General features: G+C 35.6%; 1 protein-coding gene across 1 annotated transcript in view; it reads left to right on the top strand.

Moving 5' to 3' along the window:
* Window positions 1–16,219, top strand: part of LOC145685265 (sodium- and chloride-dependent glycine transporter 2-like) — a 53,382-nt gene that overhangs the window by 17,029 nt on the left and 20,134 nt on the right. The window contains exon 3 of the mRNA XM_081757633.1: window positions 6,736–6,973. Within this exon, the coding sequence (XP_081613759.1) occupies window positions 6,736–6,973 (238 nt within the window). The remainder of the gene's footprint in view (window positions 1–6,735; window positions 6,974–16,219) is intronic.

The following is a 16,219-nucleotide window of genomic DNA, read 5'->3' as shown; positions in this document are numbered from 1 at the left end:
ATTTGGAAACAGCACCTCAATACGTTGCTTCGTTTTCGAGTTATTAGGTTTTAAGTATTTTAACCTTTGACCTCGATGGACATTATTTTGGAACTTGTGGTACCTGATGACCAATTACTAAATGTGGAAACAGCACCTCAATACGTTGCTTCGTTTTCGAGTTATTAGGTTTAAAGTATGTTGACCTTTGACCATGTTCAATTAGGGGTGGAGAAAATGAATACACCCCCTGTGCTATGTCCGCCATGTTTCGTAGTCTCTGTCATGTTGAAATAGGGGTTGGAAAATATGCTCATAAAAGAGAACGAGTACACCCCTAAAATGGAGGTTGTTGTGTGTTACGTAGTCTCAGTGTAATTTCTGCTATGTTCAATTAGGGGTGGAGAAAATGAATACACCCCCTGTGCTATGTCCGCCATGTTTCGTAGTCTCTGTCATGTTGAAATAGGGGTTGGAAAATATGTTCATAAAAGGGAATGAATACACCCCTAAAATGGAGGTTGTTATGTTTATTATCTGCTCTACTATGTGTTCGTAACTGCTATGTTACATAGTCTTATGCTAAGGGGTTGAATACGAATACACCTCTGCTATGTGTTCGTAAGGGTTGGAAAATACGCTCATATAAGAGAACGAGTACACCCCTAAAATGGAGGTTGTTGTGTGTTACGTAGTCTTATGTGTTATCTGTTCTGCTGTGTGTTACGTAGTGTTATGTGTTATCTGCTCTTCTATGTGTTCGGTGTTATCTCCTATGTTAAAATAGGGGTTGAAAAAATGCTCATAAAAGGAAACGAGTTCACCCTTAAAATGTGCTCACAAAAGAGAACGAGTTCACCCCTGAAAAAGTGTTCATAAAAGGGAACGAGTTCAATTTGCTCTGCTGTATGTTCGTTATATTACGCAGTCCGATGTTCTGCTATGTTCGAATAGGGGTTGGAAAATATGCTCATAAAAGGGAACGAGTACACCCCCTAAAAATGTGCTCGTAAAAGAGAACGAATACACCCCCTAAAAAGTGCTCATAAAAGGGAATAAATTCACCCCTAAAATGGAGGTCGTAAAAGACCGTGGGCTCACGGTGTACGATGCTCATTTTCCCTGGGGCTCCTGAATTGATTGATGTTGTCCTATGTTGTTCTATTATGGCCCAGATCGATCCATTTTCTACTACTCATACAATATTAGGTTTTTAATGTATGACATTACACCTATTTAGATGAGACTCTCTCTCTCTCTCTCTCTATATATATATATATATATATATATATATATATATATATATTATATATATATATATATATAATCAACGAAAAGAGGTCCCATGGAAAAGGCCAAGTAAACTTTTGATTTCTTTTAACCTCTAGAATAAGTTCCTCAGGGAAAGGGTGCGATTTTTAAAACAATTGATATATCTTCTTTCCGGCGCCCCCTCCAACCACTATAACGAAATACTTTGGATAGTTTAATAATTACCTGTACCTTGGGCAGAAAGTGCTCATACATGTGCACTATACTTAATAGAATGTTAATTTAATAATAACAAAAGAAGAATGTTTTTAATATATGTAAAAAAAATATATTATGGGATAGTGTTATGTAGTTAGTTGCTATGTAGTTGTTTATGGATACCTAATCATCATGTCTGTGTGCATGACAGTTTGAACGAAAATATATTATAAAGTGTATCAACTAATAAATCATTTGATACCGTTCATCGACTTTATAATTCTTGTAGAAAAGGTGAGAATAATAGTATATCTTAATTATTAAAGATATTTTTACATGCAAACTATTACTACCACTCAAGATTCATATATCATGGATCGAACCAGGTTGACGACTACCCTTGGTGAGTCGTTATAAAAATTTTGGTTTACCTCACCCGGGATTTGCTGTAAATTCATATCTCGAAGCAAAGTAAGGGTGAATTTACTTTTGTAATAAAGTTAATGAATACAAATTTCACAAGACTGAGAAGTGGTAAAATAATTATAAGAAAAATGAACGGTGAGGCAATAGGAAATGAATCCAATGATGGTGATAACGGTGAACATAGTGTAGCACCAGGAATGACATTCGAAGAACGAATCTTGCTAGCCTTACAGCGGCAAGAACAATGTCGAAAGGGCGATTTTGAAGCCATGAAACAAAATTTGGTCGAATTAAAGCAGACGATAGAACATAAGTCTGAAGAATCCAATAAGCAATACGAGGAATTGAAGCAGACGATAGAACAGAAGATAGAACAAAAGTCCGAAGAATCTAATAAGCAATACGAGGAGTTAAAGCAGACGATAGAGCATAAGTCCGAAGAATCTAACAAGCAATATGAGGAATTAAGTATGGAACAGAAGTCAGATGAAACGAAACAGTCAATTGTCCAGGCGATGAATGACATCACCTCGCAGTTCGAGGAAAAGTTAAAAAGAATATCCGAGGATTGTCAGGATAAGCACAACCACCAAATCCAAGAAATCAGTGATGTAAAAAAGGATTTAGAAGTAATAGAATCTTCTGTTCAACAGCAAAAGATTCAGGTCATCAGTAATTCTAACAACATACGTGTAAATACACAATTGATAGCTACTCTACAGGAAGAAATTAGAACGCTGCAGGTTAAGGACAACACATACCACAATAATATGGGTAGTGATCGCTTGAATTTTCCCCACTCACCAGAGATGACTTCGCCTTCACCTGTGTCTGATGAGGATATTATTTTGGAAGAAATTCATCCGAAGAGGACAGATGGGCGTGAAAGGGATAGTGCAACGACACCTCACGTCATGGATAGGAATTGTCACCCAATAAGTACACGGAATGATAAAAGGAAGGTAAAATTAAGTGTTAAGATGAGTGAAATACGGGCTATGAGTAAATTCAGTGGTAAATGTAATGAGAACGCTACTTCTTTCCTGGAAAAATTTCAGGACGAATGCAATATAATGTGTATAGATAGATCACAATATATGAAATTAATCCCTCATGTATTACTCCCACCATGTTCTTTATGGTTTAAAGCAGTACGTGATCACATCAATACGTATGAGGAATTTAAGGCAGCACTGATCGCGAATTATGAAAATGACTTTTTGCTTGCAAATCGAGATGCCACCATTAGAAATCAACATTTCAATCCTCGTTTGCACAAATCTGTTGTAGAGTTTGTTGTAAATACATACAACGAATTAAAAGTTGTTAATCCCTTGCAATCGGAATCTAGAATAATAGCATCGAATCGAAATTTGCTCCCATTTAAGTTACAACAGATCTTGTTTTCTACACAATGTATGAGTTTCAACCATTTATTAATGCTTGTCCAATGCTATGGAACTCAATACCATGCTTTGAATCAACAAGCAGGAGTAGGTAAAAGTAAAAATAATTCAGATCATTTTGTACCTGTTCGGAATCTGAATATCAGAAGTGTGAACGATACGGAACATAACCTAAGCCGAGTAAATTCTAGCAATCAAAACGAACGAAATAGGCAAAGTTATGTAGGGAATCAGCCTAACCTAATTAATCGTGATAATCCTGATGTCAGATCACCCAACAGAAGTAGACATAAAAACAATTGGAATATAGGGCGAAATTACAGGAATACAACAAGCTACATGGATAGACGTAATTGGAGGTCAAGAGATGGCACTTCGTATCAAAATCAGAATCACGATGAAATACATGTACAACATATTGTTGAACCTAATCATGATTGTGCAGTACAATGTACTTTATTAGAAACATATGCAAGTACGAATGTAAGCTGATTACCGTTAATGAAATTAGGTTAAACCCATATCAGTTATAGATTCTTGTGAACTTTTATTTTCAATTTTATGAGTTAATGTTGATAATGAAAACGACTCTTATGAATACTTGAAGTGCTTAAATATAGTTTTAGATAGACTGGAAAGTTAATTTTCAAATGATTTTTATTTTTTCTTGTTAATGTGAAGAATCATAATTCGATTCATAATTGATTAAAAGCAAAGATTATTTATATTAGATTGACTTGTGTTGAAAACTTAACTGCCAAAGATTATGTTAAGTATAAGATTCATTCTATTAAGTTAATTATTCAACGACTATCTTGAATGAAATTCTTTTATATTTTGATGCCTTATTGATCCAATGTTTATTTTAAAATATCACCTAATATAATTATTATATAATGCGCCCTGGATAATGGTAACTCATGTTTTAACTGTAATTGCTTCTTACGATTTTGACTTCGCACCCTTCAAAGATTAAATAAATAGGCGACGACGTTTTAATAATAAAATATAATAATAATGTAATGAATGATAATGAATAAATATAATTAATGTAATAAAAAATAAGTATTAATGAAATGAAAGATTTGTTATAAATGTATCTATATCTATGATATGTAATGAAGATACATACGAGGGGCGATCAAAATGTGATGAACATATGTAATGTAAGACCATTATTGTAATCGGACCAGTGGTTCTTAAAGATAAAAGCCAAGCTCGCTTATGACTTTTATATTCAGTCCAATTGTCGGGCGACATTTTATATAACGAAATACTTTGGATAGTTTAATAATTACCTGTACCTTGGGCAGAAAGTGCTCATACATGTGCACTTTACTTAATAGAATGTTAATTTAATAATAACAAAAGAAGAATGTTTTTAATATATGTAAAAAAATATATTATGGGATAGTGTTATGTAGTTAGTTGCTATGTAGTTGTTTATGGATACCTAATCATCATGTCTGTGTGCATGACAGTTTGAACGAAAATATATTATAAAGTGTATCAACTAATAAATCATTTGATACCGTTCATCGACTTTATAATTCTTATAGAAAAGGTGAGAATAATAGTATATCTTAATTATTAAAGATATTTTTACATGCAAACTATTACTACCACTCAAGATTCATATATCATCGATCGAACCAGGTTGACGACTACCCTTGGTGAGTCGTTATACCACGCGCCCGGGGCACGTGCCCCCTCTGCCCCCCTAGTTGCGGCCCTGAATGTGTGACAGCCGTATAACTCACTCACATATCACAGTCCTGGCAATATAGTGCTATCAGGACTTGGCCTTTGTTTTTAAGCCGTAAGGTTCACGTAACTAACGCTTTTTAGAAGCTATTGGAAATTGGACATATATGAATCTTCCATATAAGGATGCACTTCATTCGGGCAAGGAATTGAAACCTGTTTTGGAACTTGTTTGACAAACTCTTTCAGAAAGTATATAGGTTGTCCCCAGATTGAAGGTTCAACTTTGGAATCATTGCTGGTTAGATCATCCAAATCTTGAACTTGGGTCTGGTACACAAGAGTTTTCACATTCTCAAAGAAAAAAGTCCAGAGGTGACAAGTCGGGCGATCTTGAAAGCCATTGAATGGAACCTTGCTTTCCAATCCATTTTTTCTGGAAACAATTATCCAGAAATTATCTTACGCAACGGACTTAATGGGGAGGAGCCCTTTCTTGTTGGAACATGTATCCCTATAATATGCAAGATGCAACATAATTTTCCAACATTGTTAGCACGTTGTTTCTGTAATAGAAGACTCTTAAAAGAAGAATAAAACCTTTGCAGAATTTCAGTCAACGCATACCACATATTTATTAAGAAGCTTTTGCGTTCCCGTTACACAAACAGATGAGGATTTTCCTCAGCCCATATATTGCAATTATGCCTATACACCACACTTGACGCAAGAAAGGCAGTTTCCGTTTAAGAAAACCATTGCCCTCATCAATGTGCGATAGTATTTCAATAGTGACTTAATATCTGCAAGGATTGTCATTAAATTGAAATTTTTGAACAAGCTGCAGCTTGTAGACTCTGAGACGTAACTTTTATGCACAATATGATACAGAGTCGCACGCGGGATTCCTAGTTGTGTACTCATACACCTTATCGATTTGCGTGGCCTTTGTTGCTTTGCTGAAAGTTTTCCGAATCGTCTCCAGTACTTCATTCACGGGTTTTTCCCACGCCCTCTCTTCCTCAACACAGAATCAGTTCCCAGCAATTGATTGTGCCTTCTGATAATGCAATGGCAGTCTGGTGGTTCCTGTCGGTATTATTGTCTAAATATTCTCTGTATGATTACAGGAGCCTTGAATTCTGCAAACCAAAGACATCACTCCACTTTCTGGCGAACAGTAAAGGACTCCATTTTGCTCACGAGTAATGCGCTATGCGTATGCGTGAAGACCTGTTATGTTCAATTGTCTGTTGAGCATAAAATTCTACATTTGCTCTTCCTGTAAAACAAAATCGCACGATTTTATCACTATTGATTCTCGAGTTATTCAAATTTCTTATTGGTATACTTTCATCCGGACACACATACACACTATATATATGCATAATAGTTAACAAAAGAAGCGTTTTGTCTTTACCCTCTATTATAACCTACACTGTTATTGTTAAAATGAATCTTAAATTGTCATGTATTTTGGTAATAGTACTTATTTTATAAATTGGTTTTGAACCAGTATCAAAATGGAAAAGTTGCTATGTCATGATCTATTTGGTTGTATTGATTGATTGATTTAATTTATATCCTTTATCACCTGCGAGGCTATATTATAGGATGAGACCAACAGTTTAAAGTGGGATCTGAACCACTTTTTATAAAAATGAACCCGGAGCAAAGAGAGATTTTGGTTGTATTTTCGCTTATTCTACACCAGCAATAAAATTTATATAACGCATTACTTTTATTTCAGAGATTCTATCATAATTGTTATGGCCAATTTGGTGACCTCTCTGTACGCTGGATTTTCTGTATTTTCCGTTCTTGGATTTATGGCCAAACAGCTCCAATTATCAGTCGATGAATTGGCTAGGTCCGGTTTGGACTTGGCTTTTGTAACGTTTCCTGCCGGCCTGGCACTCATGTCACTGCCTCAAGTCTGGTGTGCTGTTTTCTACCTCATGTTGATGACACTTGGACTTGAGACACAGGTATAGTACATTATAGAATAACATTCAAATGTTTTACTTTATTTTAAAACTGTTGGATCATTCCTTATTCGTATACAGGAATAAATGTCCATATTTTTTCTTAATTATTTTTCTTCGTATTAATTGGGAAGGCACTTAACTTTGTGACCATATTTTGGAACCGCCTCTGATTGACCTACTGTTTAAAGTAGGGGTGTTCAACTTGGAACAGTGGGCGGACTAATCACAGAGCACTAAATGGCGTCGCAGGCCTCACTGTAGGTATATATTTTACGACAATTGAATAGTATAGTAATAAATGATGGAACAAGTTCATCGTAATTTACATCACAATAACACAAAACAACTGTTATACTGGTAACCAAAATACTGTATTTACTCACTAAAGAGGAGCAGAATAATGTATTTAGAACTTTGTCGGTACATCTAGCAATCCTTATACCGAGGAAAATTTCCCCAAGTACTGTGCTTACCAAGTGCTTGTCTTCAGGGCGTTACCACGTTGCGCACTGTGTGATCGATGGAAAATTTCCAGTTCACTTTAAACAGGTTTTGTAAGAAAGAAAAATTATAATCATTATTGTTTTCAATAACTGACCAGCGGGCCGGAAGACAGGGTTAGGCCCGCGGGCGGCTGTTGCTAGATTAAAGTAAAATCTTACGGCTAGATTAAAGTAAAATCTTAATTACACGTGCCTGTTGGACCTCGTTTTACCTCTCCCCCCTCGCCAATATGAATAACCTAATTCGCATATTGCCGTTTATGATATAATTTTCATAGCAAATCTATTTTCATCGGGAATGGGAACCCGATGCAGGAAACTTTCCCTGGTGTTCCTTACAACCAGAGAACTACACACCTCCAGATGACCATTTTTGTTGTCCTGTGTCAACGGTGTCCAAATGTTTCACCTTACTGATTGCACAAAGTCTCCAAATGACAGTGGTATGGTGTATGCCTATATCTCATTTCCAGTGATACGAATACCTCTCCGAGAGTCTGTTTCCATTGTTCCTGAAGGAACTTATCCGAACATGATATTGATCAGGCCCACGGTGCTCATTTTGCAATGCTGTGTCACCTAAACGAAATTTGACAAACCAATAGTGGATGGTGCGTTCATTCGCCATTCCTATCCCAAGTGTATTGTTAATGATTTTTGTGATTTGCTGTGATCCATGTCCAAGTTTGTATGCATATAGAATAGTATACTTTCATCCGACCTCTTAAACAATGCACTGCTTCCTGACTCTTTAGGTACCCCAGCCTGTTTGCTGGACGCGTACAGAGTTTGTGACAAGATGTGTGACCTTAGCTATATATATATTTACATATATTTATTGTGTTTTTGAGCTGTTTCCCACCAGGATAATAGCAAGAATAGGACAACGTTCCACCACAATCGTAAATTGCATAATTGCGTAAGATTTACACATGATAAAGAAGCATAAGGTTCGAATTTATCTGCTAAGTCCCTCACATATCATGTAGAGAAAGACGAACAGTCGACAGTTATACTAATGTCACCTTGCAGAGTACAGATCGAAGTTTGTAGTGATTCAGAATGAGGCATGGATATATATGTTGAAATGTAATAAGAACATGATTATCTTTTATCATTCCTGTGATTCAAGAAGTCGTTCTGACTTAGTAAAAGAAAGTATGGAAAATTTTGCACCAAGCCAGCTTTAAGATTGTTAGCGGTCAGAGCTATAATGATATACAAAAAGTAGACAAAATGGGAGATTACTAAAAAAGCAACATTATGGAGCCACTGTACCGCCATTATATTCCATTCCTACATAACAACAACACATATCGCGTTGTGTTGCTGTTAGTTACATGGGGTGAAGTCAACGGTGACGTACATGAAACAGGTGGCACATGAAACATGCAATCATTTTTACAGATATTTCTGTGAAATTGCCTGATGCATTCCCATGTGTTTTGTGTGTTGCAGTTGTTCAAACGAGCGTTTAGCCGCCGACAATTACACAAACTCGACGGTATTTGGAAAGTTTGTCAAGTAGAATTGAACATACTTGATAATAATAATAATAATAATAATAATAATAATAATAATAATAATAATAATAATAATAATAATAATAATAATAATAATAATAATAATTTGTTTATTTGTACTTTACACACAAAGGCAATTACAAAGTACAAAGTTTATATATCATTATCAAAGGATATGCAACACAACTCCAAATATGGAATTAACATTGGTAACACGAAATAGTACTTTAAATCTTTTTCTCTTTACATATGTTGTACAAAAATATTCTACAATTTATGATTTAGTAATTGAAAACACTTTCGCTTAAAAATCTTAAATTCATACTGAAAGTAATCCAATCCCATAGACTCAATTTTGTTGCCTATATCAAATAATTTACATAGTGGTAAATTTCTGTTCACATTTATTCTGTTTTCAGGCATATAAAAAACATGTCTACCTCTCAGATTTTGCCGAGGACAATAAAATGGTAATCTATTTAATAAGAATACTATCTTCCTTATTATCAATTAATTTTTTAAGACATAGTTCTCGCTGTATAAATCTCCTACTTTCAAGTGATAATAGACCTAATTTGAATTATTTTAAAAGTTCATCATAAGGAACATAACGAGTTTGAATACCATGTATTTTATACGCAGTATATCTCAATAACTTATTTTGAACTTTCTCTATTTCCTGTTTTCGACACTGATAAAATGGATCCCAAACAATAGATGCATATTCTAGTTTCGATCGAACAAATGCACTATACAACGATAAAATAGTCTCTTTGGTTTTCAAAATAACGACTAGACCTCTTAATAAAACCCAGCATTTTAAAAGTTTGGTTAGTTATTATATTTATATGATGTTTAAATTTCAAATTAATATCAAACCAAACACCCAAATCTCTTATAATTTCCTTTCTTTCTAACGTCTGATTTCCAATAGTATATTCAAATATTGTGCGTTTTTTTTTATTAAAAGTAAAAGTCATTACATAATATTTTGAAATATTCAACTGAAATTTATTTCTCCTACACCACTCATCAAGCCTATTAACATCTGTTTAATACAATCACTTTCCGTGCGGATTTCTTTGTATAATTTGGTATCATCTGCAAATATTAAGCATAAACTATATTGAAACATTTTGGGAAGATCATTTATCATAATGAGAAAAAGTAAAGGACCCAAATTCGATCCTTGAGGTACCCCAGAATGCACTGTGAATTCCTTAGATTTAATATTATTAAAAATAACATATTGAATTCTTTCATTCAAATATGTTACTAAGAAGTACCGCATGTGCAACCAAATCAAAAGCACGTTTGAAATCTGTATAGGACTATACTATATCTACTTGAGACCTTTTGTTGAAAGAATCATTAATTACTTGCTTTTTAGTGTGCAGATTTGAAATAGTTGATCTATTGCGTCTGAAGCCATATTGAGAATTCCATAAATAGGTAGATACATGATTAAACATATGTTTATAAATGATTGCTTCGAATATTTTAGCAGGAGATGATATTAGATTTATTGGTCTGTGATCTTGTGTTAATCTTACTGGATTAACCTTAGGAACCGGGGAAACCGCTGATATTTTAAATTTCGTAGGAAATTTTCATTGAGTCAAAGACAAGTTAAACAAATAAGTCAATGGTTTAATAAAATATTCTTTACAACCCTTAAAAATATAGGACGGCATACTATCCTAGTCAGACGATCTTTTACTTTTCATTTTGTCTATTGCTTCTCCAACTTCAGCTTCGCAGATCTTGTCTAAAACCATTATTCTAAAGGAATTTCAATAGAACATATTTCATGTAGATCTATATTAGATGGTTCACAACTATAAACAGATTGAAAGTGTGTAGCAAAAACTTCACATTTTAACTTAAAGTGTATTCAACGTAAGAACCACACCTGAGATAAACAAAACAGTTTGTATCACTCCGCGTCAAGCACGTGCTTCACGGCGAGATTTCTGCTTCGGTCAGCTGTTCTTTTTCCATGCGTTCCTCGATCTCAAAAGCAAGATATATCTCGGTTATAAAGCAAGCATAGCTAAAAGGTAATTTCGGGGGAAGGTGTCCGAGGTTCCTCCCCCAGAAAATGTTTGGGCGAAAAACGCGATTTTTGGTCTAATTTTAACAACTTTTCCAAATTTCGGGAGGGGGGTGTCCGGAACCACCTCCTGGCTACGCTACTGAATGGAATTAAGTAATAGTGCTAAGTAAATATTATTATCGACTTAAAGAAATAAACGATAAAATAATTATGAATTACTCACGTTAATCTGAGGTTTCTTCTGAATCGCTCAACGCAGTAACTTGCAGGTCTTCGTCAGAAGATTCATCAGATTCGTTGTTTATGCTAATTACAAGGCGATCCACCAAGGTGTCAGAAAGTCCGTCCAGATTCCACATTTTCTCTTCTTCCTTCAGCACATGACGAATATTGTTTTTCCACATATCTGGTGTCACTTGAGTCAAGGCAGTTTCAAGCAGCAGCCAAACGTCACGTAACTTAAACGTGGTATTATTTCTGGCTACAGCTACAACTCTTTAACAAACGCCCACACAGTTTCTATCGGGTTCAAATTGCTGTGGTAAGGGGACAGCCTTTCAATTATTCTGCCAGTCTGTTTTCGATGCTGTCTACTACATATAGGTTTTCGTTGTTGAAAGCAATGCTTTGCGCTTTATTCAGTAGTTCCACTTTAACATCGGACTCTGAAAAAGGCACTTTCTTGGCTGTTAACCACTCAATTATTTCTTGTTTTCGCCATGAGGAGTTTGGACGTCGTTCGAGCCTTACGCTATGGTATGAAGCATTATCCATTACAATAAAACACCCGGGATCAAGTTTAGGCAATATTGTTTCAAACCATTCACGATAAACGTCACCATTCATGTCGTCATGGTAATCACCACCGCGCTTAGATTCAAAGATATGAACACCACCATCTACAAATCCACTATCACTGCCTATATGAACAACTATTAGTCTCTTTCCTTTGCCCGCTGGAATTTTTAGGCCGGTTGACTTTCCAGACAAAAACGCCTGTTTTTTTAGAACATACAGTTGTGTCTACCCATACATTGGATGTAGTGTGACCTTCGTTCACCCACGTTTCGTCTAAGTAATATATGGTTCTGTTTTCCGCTCTATATTTACGAATATTTCTCAAATATCGTCGCCGCCATAATGCAATGTCTTCCCTATCTAAAATAACGTTCACTTTATTTGTCTTGAGAAACTGAAAACCAATATCCAACAACAATGTGTAGAACGTAGTTCGTTTAAAACTAGGCAACATAGCGTCACTATTCACAGAACTCAAAATTTTGTTTAGTGTAGGTGGTTAATTTCTTAGAAAGAAATCATGCACATTGCTCCGAATAGCACATTTCACAAAGTCATCCGCCTTCACTAATTCTGTTTTCTGTCTGTTTCTCTTTTTACCCGGTGTTTTCAACAACCCCGTTTCTTTGAACGCTTTACGTACAGTACGTTCACATCACTCGACTCAGAAACACCTATATTCTGCCGTTAATTTCACTATGTCATTCACTAACACAGTAGGATTGTTTTCTAGCAATTTATTGAACATGTTTAAAACAATTCGTTTTTCCCTGCTCTTCAATGGTCTTCGGCCATTCCATCGTAACGGGTGTTACATTTGGACGAATAGAAATTGTTATAGAAATATCCTTACTGGGTCAAGATATATCAAACTGCCTCGAAACATCACCGTTTGTCTGTGTATTTTAGTAAACACTTAATTTGTTACATATAGGTGATACCACAACTCAGTGAGAGTGAAAAATGTGGCGTAACGGGTGTTACAGCAATTGGACATGCACTTTCAGATGCATGCAAAGTTAAGCCAAACTCTGCGAATGTCCAGATCAGAATTTGTTTCCAATTATGTGTGCACTTCTCTGAAAGTATGATGTTGCGAATATTACAATCAGAAATTCCATAAGTGTAATGGTTTTTATTTTTAAAAAATGTTTAATACCGTAACGGTGTTACACAAATTGTAACGGGTGTTACACAGTGCGAATGAACTTAAACCAACGTCACTTTTAATGAACATATTATGTAAAGAACAAAATATTACAATGTTAATAGATAAAAAATTACACATGTAGTACAGTGTAGAAAAAAAACACAAAATAATAAGCATATAAATCAGAAGAATGTAGGAAGTTTCAGTATTAAATATGTAGGTCTGTTGATACACTGATCATCAACAAAAGTCTATTCTTCTTATGCTTCAATGACATTAACTCTGGAACTAAACTGCTACACAACTTTTTTATTCTTTAATTTTCATAATCGGATTTTTCAGTTTACCAATCACGTCATGAAAATGAATTATATTGTGCCGTGCTGGGAAAATCAGCGCCCGGGGCGAGAGTATACGACGGCGCCCCCGTACATATTAGTGAGGTCGACAGACCAGCACGGCAGCGAAGCGACACTATGGTTGGGACAAACCATAAGAAACTTTTCCAAAATAAACCCTGCTTTTCCTTGATTTCGAGGATTTTTTATTACTTTTTTCCTTCAATTTGATATATGTGCATATGCATTTTCCAAACATGAGTAACATTATAGGACCAATTCTAAAACAGGAAGAGGATTTAAGTGCATACTAATTTGTACTGATATGTGAAGTATTTTTTCTCTCTTTTTTCTTTCCTTTTCTTTTCCTACCGAATTTTTTGCCCCCTTACTTCGGCGCCCGGAGCCGTCGCCCCACTAACCCCCCCTTACGGCACGTCACTAGTATACTTCTAAACTTCAGCGTAGTTCGAATTCCTTTCCGCTACAAGATTTCAAGAACTTAACTCTAATATCACAATTTTCGTCCGAAAATCCTTGACGGATTCCAAGTTGACGATAGTCTTTGTTACTTATTTCATCTTTCATTGCCAGCAAGACAACATTCCAACACAAACATCTTTCCGCAAAGGGATGATCACAACTTCACTCGGAGTCTGCGTACACATCATTGTAGTGTATTGCTTTTCTGGTTTCTTAATGAAAATCTGTTGCGCTGCAGCATCTAATGATTTGCTAAACGAAGACTTCCAAAGCAGCGTATTGGGCTTCTGATAAAGAAGTAGACTTCTGGTATGTAATGAGTACTCAATTAAAATACGGCACTTTTATGCTATTTAATCACTATTCTGAGTATGCGACTTAACGGGGGAATGAGAGGGAGTCCCCCATCGTACGATATCTCCTAGATATTATATTCTCTGGAGTGCATTTCATCACCTCCGGTATAATGTCCCTTAATTTCGCCCACTGCTCATCCTTACCATTATTTATGTCTTCAGAAGAGGACCCTCTATAACTTTACTAACTTCGAATTCCCTATTTAGAGCCTTAGAGCTAGCCTAAGTGCACAAAATATCACTGTTAAACCAAGCTAACAATTCACGTGTAACACCCGTTACATTGGCAATGTAACACCCGTTACGCAGTTTTTGCCTATTAAATTATAAATATAATGATATTCATTTTCTTGTTTTATTGCCCATGTGCTCATTTTTACTTTTGCAAAAGATAGGCTACTTCTGACTTTTAGTACAAGTTGTATAGAAAAAAATATATCTTTTTTGTAACGGGCGTTACATAATTACATTGGTACCAAAAGTAGTCAAATAGTAGACTACTTAATATACTAACAGCTTTAAAACTTCTGAGCTTCAGTTCCTAAGGTGTACATGCTTGCCTACATCGCAGTGCAACTGAATCAGCGTTGCCAGACTCACAGCTCGGAATTATTCCAAAACCTGATCGAAATTATGCTAGATTCGGTCAAATTATGCTAGATCCTCATAATTACTAATTCAGGAGTTTTAAAAGAAAGAAAAAAAACGAAGTTGAGATACGATAACGTAATTTAAAATACGCAGAGCGCAGGAATGCGTGGATACAACTCAATACTTCACGCACCAAAGCTTTAACTCAACTAAACTATACTCTCCGCGACCTTATCCTGATAGCCGAGATACGCAACTTCAATTCGGGCGACTCCGCGCATGTTACATAGTTCTTCACGTTACACACGTAAAACATTACTTAATAGATCAATTCAAAGAGCCATAGACCTAATATTTATCCACCTGCTTTCTATTTAATTATTATCATTAACACAAAATTTAGAAGGTGAGGTAAAGGACTAATACATATGCTGCAACAATATTTAATTTCCCTGTAACTTTTTACCAATTGCGCGTAAATCAAAATTAACGTCACCATTGTTCTTCTGATTAAATTTGCGCCTTAAATCATGTATCACATGACCCTATTCCTATTTTAAAAACTTAACCTTAATTCCAAATGGCGGATTTCAAGATGGCCGCCGTCAGATATACCCTTACTATATGACTTCCCCCTAGTCCTAGTATGTACCCATATATTTGTTATTCACCTTTTGTCGTTACAAGAGGTCTTACAGAGTTTTTACCTCCAACTGTATGAAGGCTATTCTGTACTTCCATATGATGGTCTGGTAGCTGTATCTCCTAAACCTCCGGAGCTTCGCACCTACAACTTCACTGAAGTACTGACCACATTTAGTACTACTTTCTCATATGTGTCTCAGTCAGCATCTCGATTCACCCAAACGTAAGGTTTACTTGTGAGTCGCAGAAATTCAGATAGGTGCAGGATGAAAGGGGGAAAAGTACTGCGAAGGGAAGGTTTCTAGCGCCTTCATTGTTGCCACACCATGGAAACAAAAATACCTCCCCGTTTCACAGACGGGGCATACGGTTTAAGTGTTAATCCACCAACACCAATGAGTTGACAACTGTTGATAATAGTATATATGCGTTTGAAATATAAATAACCCTCACCACAACGCTCATGTGACTAAGTCTCATTCTGCATTTGATATTAAGAAATAAACGCTTATACTTTTTTCTGGGAGATCATATGTTTAATCCTGTAGCTTTAAAAATTTTTTAAAAACGAAGACAGTTAAACTAAAATTTACTGTTCCTGCGTATAACTGGGTAAAATTTACTGTTAAGTCTGGATATAACAAACAGTACTGCGAAGCCGAAATATTTTAACAAACGGTTCTAGCGAACCGGTGCGAACCGGCTGAATAGCACTACTACGGAAGCTCTGTTTGTTTCATTCTGTGAACACAACTTATGCTCAAAGCCATTATGCTTTTCCCTGATATGCCAAATTCGACTAT

The sequence above is a fragment of the Thermobia domestica genome, chromosome 5 (assembly GCF_964235325.1).
Source record: "Thermobia domestica chromosome 5, izTheDome1.hap1.1, whole genome shotgun sequence".
NCBI lineage: Eukaryota > Metazoa > Arthropoda > Insecta > Zygentoma > Lepismatidae > Thermobia > Thermobia domestica.
Note: the sequence above shows the minus strand (reverse complement) of the source record. Positions and strands in the feature narration are given on the sequence as shown.